At 36.9% G+C, this 12,458-nt stretch overlaps 1 protein-coding gene across 2 annotated transcripts in view; it reads right to left on the reverse strand.

The window, feature by feature from the left end:
* FHIP1A (FHF complex subunit HOOK interacting protein 1A) overlaps positions 1 to 12,458 on the reverse strand; it is a 91,004-nt gene that overhangs the window by 54,071 nt on the left and 24,475 nt on the right. Inside the window, exons 2-3 of one of the 2 annotated variants that reach the window (XM_063309992.1) lie at positions 1,875 to 2,075; positions 312 to 938 (exon numbers count right to left, since the gene is read on the reverse strand). In XM_063309992.1, coding sequence (XP_063166062.1) covers positions 312 to 938; positions 1,875 to 1,979 — 732 coding nt within the window. In that variant the 5' untranslated portion in view covers positions 1,980 to 2,075. The remainder of the gene's footprint in view (positions 1 to 311; positions 939 to 1,874; positions 2,076 to 12,458) is intronic. The other variant, XM_063309993.1, reaches the window with a different exon arrangement.

Below are 12,458 nucleotides of genomic sequence, written 5' to 3' on the forward strand. Positions count from 1 at the left end.
GCTGACAAATCAAATTTCAGTATAACACAATTTAATACACAAGCTTAGCTTTTGATATGCATTATTCTTAGAACATCCAATATTAAGTTTAATGTTTAAGTTAAGACAAATTAACTTCCTAGTTCAATGACAGGCTTTCTGAACAAGTTCAGTTTTCCCCAGTTATACCATTTAGAATTTCTACATAGCGATAATAAAATTACAATTCATAAGTAAATTTAATTCTCCTTTATGCAAAATCTTAACTTGAACATTCATTAAGAAAGGAATCCATTTTTGGAAGGCAGAATGAATAGCTAGAAAAAACTTACCGGACAAAAAAAAGTATTTTCTACTATGTGATGAGCAACCACACAACTTTCTGAAGAAAGAGACATTATAAAAAGTAGTGCATCACGAGCCTGTTGGCCAACAGTCCCTTCTCGATGGATAAAAGGAATCAAGAGAGAAAAAATTAGAAAGTTTGCAGCTCCTTGGTCCTCACTGGTATGGAAAAAAAGTTCCAAAATGGATGGATCTTTGGCTAGGATTGAGCATAGTTGGTTGAGAAGAAAAACCAGCTCAACTTCAACAGCTGGTGTGGTAGTTCCTGAGCAAGAACTCAGCAACATCATTAATGGTTTTAGGATGGGTTTGTGATGCAGCAGCTGCTGATGAGACTGTGTGACAAGCATTTCATACATTTTCAGTTGCTCAATTTTCATCTCATCAGTGAATTCCCTCCTGAGACTCCAAAGAAAGAGCTTTTCCATGATATTCTCTGTAACCACAGACTCCAAGATAGGTCCCATTGCTGCATCTTTTACCTGTTCTTCAATTAAAAGGAAGAGCATGTGCTCTACATAGTTCTGAACAGTGCTGGCCTCATCTGGAGAAATTGTCCCATATTTTGCTTGAATATTTTTTAAGGGGTCATGCTTCTCTAAGATTTTCACAACCTATGGAAAAATGAAATAACACATATTTGATAATACAATAGGCATTAAAATATGGAGTCATTCTTACAATCTTGAATATATAAAAAACTATCTATGAACAAATATCTTCATAATAATTCTGAACATTCCAAATGGATCGTAACAGAGAAGCTATGGATTAATGAGTGGAAATGGCTTATGCATTACTTATTTGCAATATCTCTGCCAAAATGGCTAATCCAACCAATTGTGCTACTTAAGAGCAACAGCACATGGTTCAGCATATGACACCAACATATAGCCATTAAAGTTGAGCAACTGAGAATGTTCTTGGTCACCTGAACTTAAATACCCAATATCCTCTTAGCTCACTTACGGGCAAGCACATTTAAAGAGGTTCAGTAGCTTAAATATAAGGTGTTAAAATACTACATTGATACTAATACCCACACTGGAAGGGTCTCATTTGGCAAATGTATGTGGGCCTCTGCAATCAGTGCAGACAACTGATTAAAATTAAACCATACACAATTCAGAAATAATAAATTGCATGTTCTAAATATGTTAATGCAGCCTATCAGCATAAATAGTGCTTTGATAGGATTTAACCGGCATAACCAGGCAAAGAACTGAACTTCCAGGAAGATTCAAAATGCAAGAATTATATATAAAGGGCTTTATTTCTTGCACTAGAGCCTAGCAATCTTAATCAGAACCTGAGTTTATTCAACTGATTTTTATATCCCTAATATACAATGATTAAAAAAAATAAAGTAGCAGATTTTACAGTTTTTCAAGTCAATAAAGATTTATTTCGGTGTCAGTTAATATTGTACAATATGGGACTGGCTTGTACTCTGACAATACAAGCTATTTTCTAATGGTTTAAATGGATTCCTGACAATGAATCAACATTAAAGATCAGTAAAAGAAGAAAAGCTCTCTGAGCGCCATTACCTGTGCCCAGTGGGTTTTAAACACTATCATGCAGGTTTCTGGGTCAACTCCTTCTAGGCTTACAGCCTGATGGGATTTTTTCCCACTTGCACCTGTGGACATCATAAACTCTTCAACGGTCAACTCTACTAGGTCATATTAAATTTCCTTTGCAACATGTGTAGCAAATCACTGCATAAGATGTGGGTAGACATCTCTGATCTGCAAAGAATTCAGAATAATCCAGATAAAGCACATGGACTATAACATGAAGACAAAAACAAGAAACATAAATGGATCTCAAAAATGCTTGGAACACTGTAACCTTCCATAATGGCTCTGCTTCTATAAACAAGACTGTATTTTCTCATATATTGTGCAATGCTTGACACTGTGGATGCTATATAACTCTACAATCCCTTTGCAGTGAACTACAGTCGGGAAGATGTTACAGGAAAAGTCATCAATCATTCTCAAATGAAAAATACTTTCATATGGATGTAGTAGATTTGAGTTCCTGATTCAAAGAGATAAGTGCTTTTCATAAACCTCTGAAGAATCTATTAACTGGAAGAATATAAAATGGAACAAAAGTTAACTTTGGTACACAATCTCTCTTCTTTTCACTGTAAGACAATATTGTTTATTTAGATAATGAGATCAAATATATCCAAATATGAAAAGAATTTCTGGCCAAAACAACTACTGATTTAGAAATACTTGATTTTTCTTGTCAGTAGTGACAAAATGTGTGAAATTACAGCATATTAAATTACTCAGGATGAAAGCATTATGTACTGATGAGAAATGTTGTTATAAAAGCAGAAAGAAGTTCTTGTGTGTAATTGAAGTATCCATGTATGTTCAGATAAATGTAATATGTTACGGACATAATATATTAGCGTCAAGGTTTGCATAAATCTATTTATACAAGCATATTTCCCAACCCTTCCTTCTTTCCACATTTGTACAAGCTGTATTCATTAAAGTTCGAATGGTTCCTACTTGCCACTAGAAGCTATTGCTACTCAGGACAGTTTTCCTTTTGAAGAGCTGCAAGAGAGAAGGGGATAGAAAACTACTCTAGACAAACAAAACCTTGGATTCAATGAAGTGGTATTCTGAATTCAATTTAGTTTATTATAAATTTATATGCTTGAATACTATTTTGTTTATATACATAAACAAAAAACAAAGTATTATCTCTTTCATATAATGAAGATTCAAGCAGCAGTATAAAGTACTACTCTCTCAAAGAATCATCAAGAACTTGGTACCTTGATGTATGTTCAATTCCCACATTTTCACCCCCAGACATGCATTATACAACTCATTTAAAATAGGGTTGCTGACTGCAGCTGAAATCAATCCTGAAGTTTTCTTTATCTCACCATAAATGTATGTACATGACACACTTGTACGTGTTCGTGTATTTGTGTGTGTGTGCACACAAGTGTGCCATGTGCATATATTTATGGTGGGTGAAGAAGTCACATTTTTAATCAGGGACAAGATAAAAATAAATATCATTTGAATTAGGTACTAGGCTAGAAACGGGAGACTGTGAGTTCTAGTCCAGTCTTAAGCATGAAGCCAGTTGGTTGACTTTGCAGTAGTCCTTCTCTCCCAGCCCTGGGAAGAAAACAATGACAAACCACTTCTGGAAACATTTCCAAGAAAACTGGATGGACTTGTCCAAGCACTCACCAATTGCTCTCTGCTTGTACTTACTATTCTTTCTCACACAGGACAAGAATAAATATGGAGGAGCAAAACAGGTTGGAGGTAAGGGGAAGAGGTACAACAGTTGTACTGAGAAAGGAAGGAAAGAAAACTGGGTGGAAACGTACAAAGGGAAAGACAGGGAAGGAAAGGAAAGAGAAAAAAAATCCTTTTTAGTGATTATAAATGCTGGCTGGAAAGGATGTCTCTGTAAAGGATCTCTCCAACAATCAAAGGCAGACTCTACAGGAAAGGGTTAACTCTACACTTTCTAATTAAAAGACTTAAGAAGGATTAACATTTCTTACTGTCACTTGGAGGAAATCCTTTGTTCCGTCACATATACCGACTCCACCTAAGCGCAGCTTATGTTCTTTACTGAATGCATGACGAAAACCCTTTTACAGGCAAGGGACTCAAGAGATGTTCCCATTCAATTTCCAGCAAGGTTGCAAGGTTGTAGCCAGTCAAGGCACCTTGGGATACACCGTAGGAGCACCTCAGTTTTCTCCACTCAGTTGAAGAACTAGAATCTTCTGAGCCAGAAGTGGACAATTGAAGTAAACTGTTCCCTTAGCATCTTCACTTATCAGTTTGGATAGTACTAGCATTGGTAGAAAGCATACTGTACAGCAGTCCTTCCAACTACGGAAAGTCATCAATCCCCTCTGCTCTGTTGTTCAAAAATTGGGAGAAGTACTTCATATAACTGTCCACTGTCACAGTTTGACCAAAGGAACTACCCATCTTGCTGACATTCAGGAATATCCAGATGATTCATTCTTTCCTGGGGCAAGCTTTGCATCTTAGTCAGTTGGCTGTGATGCTCACTGCTCTTTCTGTGTTCTCTGCTGATACTGCTAATAATTTCTCCATCCATATCATTAGCTGTGTAGGTTTTTTATAAAAACTCTTTGTTCTGGATTCACCTTGGTAGGCTTTGGTTATGAACATCCCCACTGCTGTCTCCCTGGGGTTGAGGCCCATCTGAAATAGATATTCAAATCTGAGAAACTTAGTGACCTTTAAGAAACTTGTTTCCTTCATCGTGAGCTGCTTCTCTTTGTTTTGGGATATGGCCTGATGATAGGAATTTGTCACTTGGTTTTCTTGTTACAGAAACATATCCTCCTCTGTTTCCAAAACACATCTGGCTTTGTATGTGTGCTCCCAGTTGCACCAAAATTTTTGCCACCTGACAGTGGCATCGATGTGAGGGGCTTTCTCCTGGGTTCTTGCCTCTTCTACCTTGCTGGTTAGGGCTATCTGTGTTGGCAGGTCTGGTAACTACAGTGGCTTTTTCTCTTTTTTCCTCCAAAAAAATTGGGGTATGGTCTTTGGAATCAAATGGTAAAGATGGTTTTCCCTCATATCAGCTCTTATCATTCTTCAGGGCTGAGGAGAAGGATTTCTTTTTATCTTTGTTTTCAAAAGGACGGAGTCAACTCCTCAATTAGCTTCTTCTCTGTGAAAGGCATAACCATGAGGTTGGCTCTTGATTGGTGTTTCACCTTCCAGTGTTTGAGTAACAGGCCGCACCATGTGATAGTCCAGAAACCACAGATCTGGATACATATGTAAGTAATCCATAGACATGTCTGCCATGGCTTCTGCTGCTCTGAATAGTTTGTTGATATCTTCTTCATATAATATTTGGTTTCTGCCAGAACTTCTAGAAGGTCAGATGTCCACATCACTGAGCTCTGACAATGACAGAGGAGAAAGCTGCAGCCCAGATGATCTCCAATACTTCTGCTTCACAAGTGTGTCCAATCTAAGCCACATAGGATCAGTAAGTACCTCTCCTCCCAGTCTTGGAATAATAGCTTAGGGGAAATCAAAACTAATACTGACTCATCAATGCTAAATGTAGCCAGCCATTGCATGATCTTGTCTAAAAAAATACAGCTTCTTGCCAGTACAGAGGCTGCCTAGTTTTGGTTGGTTCTGCCCATTCCTTCTTGCTTGTATCTTTGAAGAAGTCTGGAAATAGCATCCTAAGTTGGAGCCTATATGGAACATCCCAGCATAACCTTATGATACCTTGCAGGCACTTACTATAGGGTTGCTGGAGCTTAGCTCCAGATTAAGAGCCTTTGCTGATTTATTTATACTGGAAAAAAGACAACATTAAACAACCTCTGAAGTAGAACTGCACGCTATGGACAGTCATTATCTGAAATATGAGCTCTTCCTTGACCTGAACTCTACTAAAATGGGCTTCAGACATGTCTTCATGGCTCTTTGAGGATTTCAAGCAAGAGACAGCAGCCCCCTCTTACTCTCCTTGTATCAGACACTGCTGGGGAAGTAATCAGTTTCCTTTTTCCATTTTGTCTCTTCACACCTTTTTGGATGTCCCACATTTTTATATCATTTTTCTGTGAGTATAAAGAGGACCTCAAGTAAGCAGAAAATGGTAAAGAGTAGGATTTGCTTAATGGACATCTAGAAATAGTTGACTAGTTCCCCTTTCTTCCAGTTTACTCTGGAACGACCTCTGCTCCCCATAAATCACTTTAGTATTGCATATAACTCAGCTCTGGAGAATCAAGTTCTACCCTGTTTGAGAGGGATAGGGCTGGAGCCCAGGTTTTATGCAGGAAGACCAGCTCTAACTGAGGCCTGTTCCTTCTGAAGCTGTCATGTTAAGTCTTATTAGGCTGGGTCATGTCTTCCCTGGTTTATCAGGGCTCATCCACCCTCCTCCAATATTCCTCCAAATCCATAGCTCCTCAGTTCTCCCACGGCCATTCTATCGTGGATACAAGATAGATCTAACACACATTACCTTGCCATGGCCTGGAAACTTGACTGCTGACAAGCTGTGCCTCTGCAATGATTCAGACTTGAGAGGATTTTCTCTGATGCTGTTCCAGCTGTGAAATGTTGCCATTCTTGCAACCACCCTATGTCCTCAGTCAAATTAATGGAAAAGGAAGAATGCCTTGCTATTCAAATCTTAACTATTATGAACCTTGCTTCATATATAGTCTTTGGTAAGCCACCTTGATACTAGACCATCTTAATTACTATGCTGCTTGACAAGTACGGTAACTAAGACATAATATGTTGATCTAACCTTATGGAGAACAGTTTTTTTCCACTACACCCAAGTAAATATGCACACTCATTCTACTAACCTTACAAATTAACTTTTTAGAGAAGCATTAGCAATCATTCGGTGGTCACACACAATAAAATCTTATTGTAACTAATTCCATGTTTCTGTTATACATAAACTGTAGGTCTATAAACCTTGGACATGGCCTCCAGATACCCTCCAAACATTGCCACCAAATATAATGTTTAATTTGCTATCTGATGAAAACTTAAAATTCTGAGCTTTTGTATGGCTTTTCCAGTTTTCAAAGGTGTACATTTTAAAGTGGAGCATTACTCTCTCTATAACCAGATTTCAGCTTCTAAGGGCCAAATGGGCCATAGTTGCAGGGGTAACGCAGTGACATCACCAGAGAGGCAAAGCCAGAATATTCAGTTCCCCTCCACCTATCTTTTTTGGGAGGGAAGGATTTGAAGGTTTCAGTAATATATCTGCATTAATCCTCCTTACATTAAGAATATCAGACGTTTAACACTGTTTATTACTGTTTATTTGTGAAAAAAATGTCACTGCCATAATTTGCCATTTTTCACATAATTTTGGTAACATTTTCCTGTTGGGGGATGTCTATGGAACAAAACAGGGGATAGAGTGCAAACAGCCAAGAGGGTGGTCTTGCCTACTTTCAGAATGGTAGGATAGGTTTGTTGCAGGTTTGTTGCAAAATCAATCAAACAGAACAGGAGATCATATATAAACACATGCTTTTCCTTTTCTGAAAGCAACATTATGCAAAGTGCAGAAGCAAGTAAAAAATAGTAAGCCAAAGAAATTAAAAACATGAAATAAGGGTGATGGGGAGATGAAAAGACAGCTACCATTCACTATACAGTATCTGTCCATAACTTCCTAACTTTTCAAACCATCCTTGCTTCCAGCGCTCCATATATTACTCCATATACTGCTTTTAATGCTTCAAATTTCTCACCTGTCTCTTTTCACATCAACATCCTGGCCATTTATTTTTGTATTCAATCACCATTCTTTCAACACTCATTCATCCTGGACCCTATGGCTTCCTATTTTATCAAACACGTTTCTGTTCCCACTGCATTCAAGCTTTGTTTCTCTTAACTTTCCTTACAACAGATTACACACTACCCATTACTTTTCTACACTAATGAAACATGCTCACACTAATCTAAACTTCTTTCTTTCTCCTTTATGACTTTGTTGTACCCAGCCCAGAGTCCTTGTTGACTGGAACAGGCTATAAATATTGTAAAATCAATCATAAATCAATCAGCAATAGTTTTTAACAGCAGCAGGAACAAGCAGATCTTTAAAAAATAGCATCTCCGAGATGGATGAAAAACTGCATGAATTCCTTTAAAAAATATTAACAGCAGCAATGAGGAAAAATGCACTCCCATGAAAAAACGAATGAGCCCCCCAAAACTGATTTTTTAAGCTGTTAAATTATCTTGTTTGCAAAAGTCTGATAGCAAAAGTAATGTATCCCATACAAATGTTTATTGTCCTGAATATTATCAGCAATATTAGTCATCTGTTCTCTGTACAAGGGAACACAAAAATCCTCTTTGCTGAAAACTACACTATAAATGTTAACAAACTGAATGGATAATATAAGCAATTATTAAAATGGCTTGTGAATGTGGTCTTTTCAAGTTGTTTTGGATTGGTTTTATGTACTTGTCCTTTTATTTTAAAAAATGGTCTTAGTTTTTACTGTTTTTATGGTATTGCTATTAATATTTGCAAAGATCTGTATTCAAAGGGCAAAATGTGATTTGAACCATTTGTGTGTATAGTATGAAAGTAGGACTTGTGAGAAAACCATAAATCAGTTGGGACATGATCCCAGGTAAGTAAGCATTTGGTTTAATGTGTTTCTAGCAGGTGCTATATCCATACCCATATGTACTCCAAATTACATTTTGCCCTTTGAATACAGATCACTGAGCAACCCTAACTGCTATGGTTAACTGAAAAAAAGTGATTTTCCTTTCTATCTTTTCCACAAGAGAAAACAGTTTCCTTCCTGCCCCCCCACCTTACTTTATAAGATACATCAACAGTATAATCGTTTGTATGTATGTATGCATGTTTTTGGTTCCATTAATCCTTGGAAATGAGACTCAAGGATTATCTGATAATTAAAATCCCCAAGAATCAGAGCAATTCAGCTCAAACCTACATGATACGGCAGGCAACTCATTTTCAATTTCCCTTAGGTACTTGTTAGATGAAGGAAATACTTAAATACATGCAGGAATTTCAGAGTAGCAAGGTAAGGGAAAATAAGAGTTCCTAACTTAGAATTGTGAAAAAAACTCCTTCAGTCCTGGCCCTATTATAAGGAAGTATGTATTAACATTGAGAGAGATGAAAATAGATTGGCATGTTTATCAAAAATAAACAGTAAATATTTACTAGCATGTGCTAATTGCTTTGTAGTATACAACATAGGATCATTTGTAATTGCTGTGTCTGAATATCCAGGCACCGTACAGGGAACACAGTGGCACTCTAGCTAGATTCCCAAGCACTAAAGTCCAAGGAACAGTATGTTTCTTGTTACACAGCAACTTGAATCCTGCATTATAAATATATATTTGCCAGATAGAACTGTATTATTATAACAAGTATGGGCTACCAAGGTGTAATCTTCCCTTTCCTATTTCTGTTATCTGTATAACAACTAGATCTTAGAAGGAGTTTACTTTTTCTTCCTTTTCTTTGTTTGACAGATTCATTAAAGATATAATTATGATCTAACAGTGACAGTGTTTGGAATTTATGACACCCTGCAATGATCTTTTACTATTATTTCTGTAATGCTTCTACAGAACAATTTTCTTTTCATACCACAGAAGAGATCATGCCTATCTCTACAAAGTCAAAATAAAATGGAAAAATCATTGTATGTTCTGTAACTAGCCATTTACATTTAATAGCAACAATTTTAATAAAAATATCCAACATTATAAAGTAAGCAACATTATATAATGTTGTACAATTGATCCCAATGCAGACTACTTATATATATTTGATCTGTCCTGGAGAAAAATCTATGTTTGCTCACAGACAGCATCAACTTGACAGCACATAATCAATATACTGGACATGATACACGAATTCAAATTATTGCCAATAATTCTGCACAGAACCAAAAATACTCAGAAGAATTGAACAAGTGCAACCTAATCACAAAGTACCTGGGAACTCTGGGCACACCACCTCTATACCTAGCATTTAAGCAGAAATAGGATCTTCTCTAAGTCATAGGCCATCTAGGCCACAGCAAGGGAAACTTTATAAACAGCATGTCAATTATCTCTTTTCATCGAACTACAAGCGTGCTACACATGAATAAACTCAGTTGTATATGATTTTTAAATCATGGTTTATGGCTCAGTATTGTACAAACCATATTTTAATGACTAAGCCATTACAACTGAACCATTATCTAAGGTTTACCATACAACTGACTTGGTATTATATGTAAATTCAGCTGAAGTAAAAGGGTTTGTAAACTATTATTTCTTTGGAACTTATTTGTGCAAATCATGCTTACAATATTACAACAATGGCATGCTGGTTAGAAAATGTAAAAGAAAGGCACACTATTAAAAGAAACTTTTTCATTTCCATTGCCTTCAAAAGAATTCTAACTGCACTGTAACACATTCAAAACTGCCTTGTTATATAACCCTAAACCACAAAAATATGCTGCTTCACCCTAGCATCTTTAACATGTTACAGACCAATGATCTCTGTGGTGTACTAGGAAGTGAGCCTGAGCATACACATTGAAAAATGGAAGATATGAGCAGTAGGCTGTCGTAAATGATATAAGAAGGACTTCAGAACACAATCTGAATGCAATTCAAAGATAATTATTTAATATGAGGCTGCCTATTAAGAAAGCACAAATGTTAGTTTCTGCCGGAAAATCCATTCTTGGGAGATTAACCTATTTATAACAAGTCATTCATCAAGTCTGAGATTAACATGAAGGTGTATCAGATATATTTATTTATTTGTGAAATTTTATCACCGCCCATCTACCCCCTATTCCTTTCTCTACAATGTTCCCCATGCACATATCTGTTATTTCTCAAATCATTTCACAATTCTTATGCTAAATATAGACTCCAGGAGGATACTTATTTGTACTGTCTTTACCTACTCGTAAGATGTTTAGTTCTCTTCAGGAATGATGGCCTTAATTTATTTTTTTGGGGGGTCTTTCTAAGAATGAAAAGTAGTTTGGATAATGTTATGATACTCCTTGATCAATTTTGCAATGCTGTGCAGTAATGTGAAAACGACAGTGTAATCTGCAGTCATCAAATTGCTTTGGCAAACTGTTTTTCCAAATCAAAACTGAAGACCACTTTTATGATAATATGGACAAAACATTTTAAGGAACTTCTGTGAAACCTGAATTCTGGGTTCTGGAACATGAACTAACAGAGGCTGCATCTCTTTCTCTTCTGCACCTGCTTATTTATTCATATTACTTTAACCCTTCTTTTCCAATGCAGTATTTACAACTTAAGTCGACCAACCTCCCGCAAATCCTAAATTCAGGATTCAGTAAATGCTTGTTATTCAAACCAGTATTTGTGACTGCCACCAAGCTTCTCATTTGCATTCTCTGGCAGCAGAGAGGGTTTGAGAGAGAAGAGTTTTCTCTTTTTTTGTTAAGGTTATGGACAAGAGCAGAAATAATGGGAAGATTTCCCCATAGTTTAGAATGGAACTTTGCCTTTTCTAACCTGTTTGAAAAACACTGTGGTAATAAACATGAAGGATAACTTTTGCTAAAGCAATATTTTGTTTACCATGCCAAAAGGCAGTAACAGCACATTACTGGACCTTTTCTGCAGTATTTATGACCCCATTAAGAACTAGTGAGTGAAACTTATAATCATTACACTGGTTAAATCTGCATGTGTATTTTCTTCAACTATGCAATTGCCTCAGTTTTAATGTTAAATTAAATCATACTGTCCTTTAGTATAAGCACAATTTATAATGCCTGAAAGAAAATTCCAAAGCATAACATTAAACTGTATCAAGCGAACAGTACATTAGAAACATGCCTACTTTGAGATTATTACTGTTTTGAGAATAATTTATACAATTATAATAGGTCAAATAGCTTTTTACTTCAAAAACTGTGTTGAGATTATGCATAGAAGGGAACTTGCAATTTTTATTTTATAAGGAACATACAAAATATACTATGAAAATATTCAAAGCTTTAGTTTGAGGACATTCGTTATTATTTTGCAATAATACATTGGAAGCTTTATTATGCTTTAATACTAACTCTATGAAATATGGATACATTGAGTTTGCACAACATGCTAATACAGGGAGTCCTCACTTAACAACTATTCTTCAGTGATCATGCAAAGCTACGATGGTGCTAACAAATGGTAGTTACGGCTAGTCCTCGAACTTATGGCCATTGCAATGCCCCCATGGTCATGTGATCAAAATTCTGGTGCTTGGCAGCCTGCTCACATTTATGACCACAGTGTGAGCTTCATCTCCCCACCACCCATCTTCCCCCATTCTGTCCTTTTGGCCGCCCTGTACTCTGCCTCTGCATACTCCTGCTGCCCCCCGCCATTCCCAGCTGACCTTCACCATCTTCTTCCTCCCATTGCTGGATCTGCTGCCAGCAGCTGCCTCGGCCAGGCATGCCTCTCAGTAGTGCGAAGAAGGAGACGGCGAAGGTCAGCTGGGGGCCGCAGAGGTAGTCAGCAGAGTGCAGGGCACTC

Source organism: Candoia aspera, chromosome 8, assembly GCF_035149785.1.
Source record: "Candoia aspera isolate rCanAsp1 chromosome 8, rCanAsp1.hap2, whole genome shotgun sequence".
In the NCBI taxonomy this organism is placed as follows: domain Eukaryota; kingdom Metazoa; phylum Chordata; class Lepidosauria; order Squamata; family Boidae; genus Candoia; species Candoia aspera.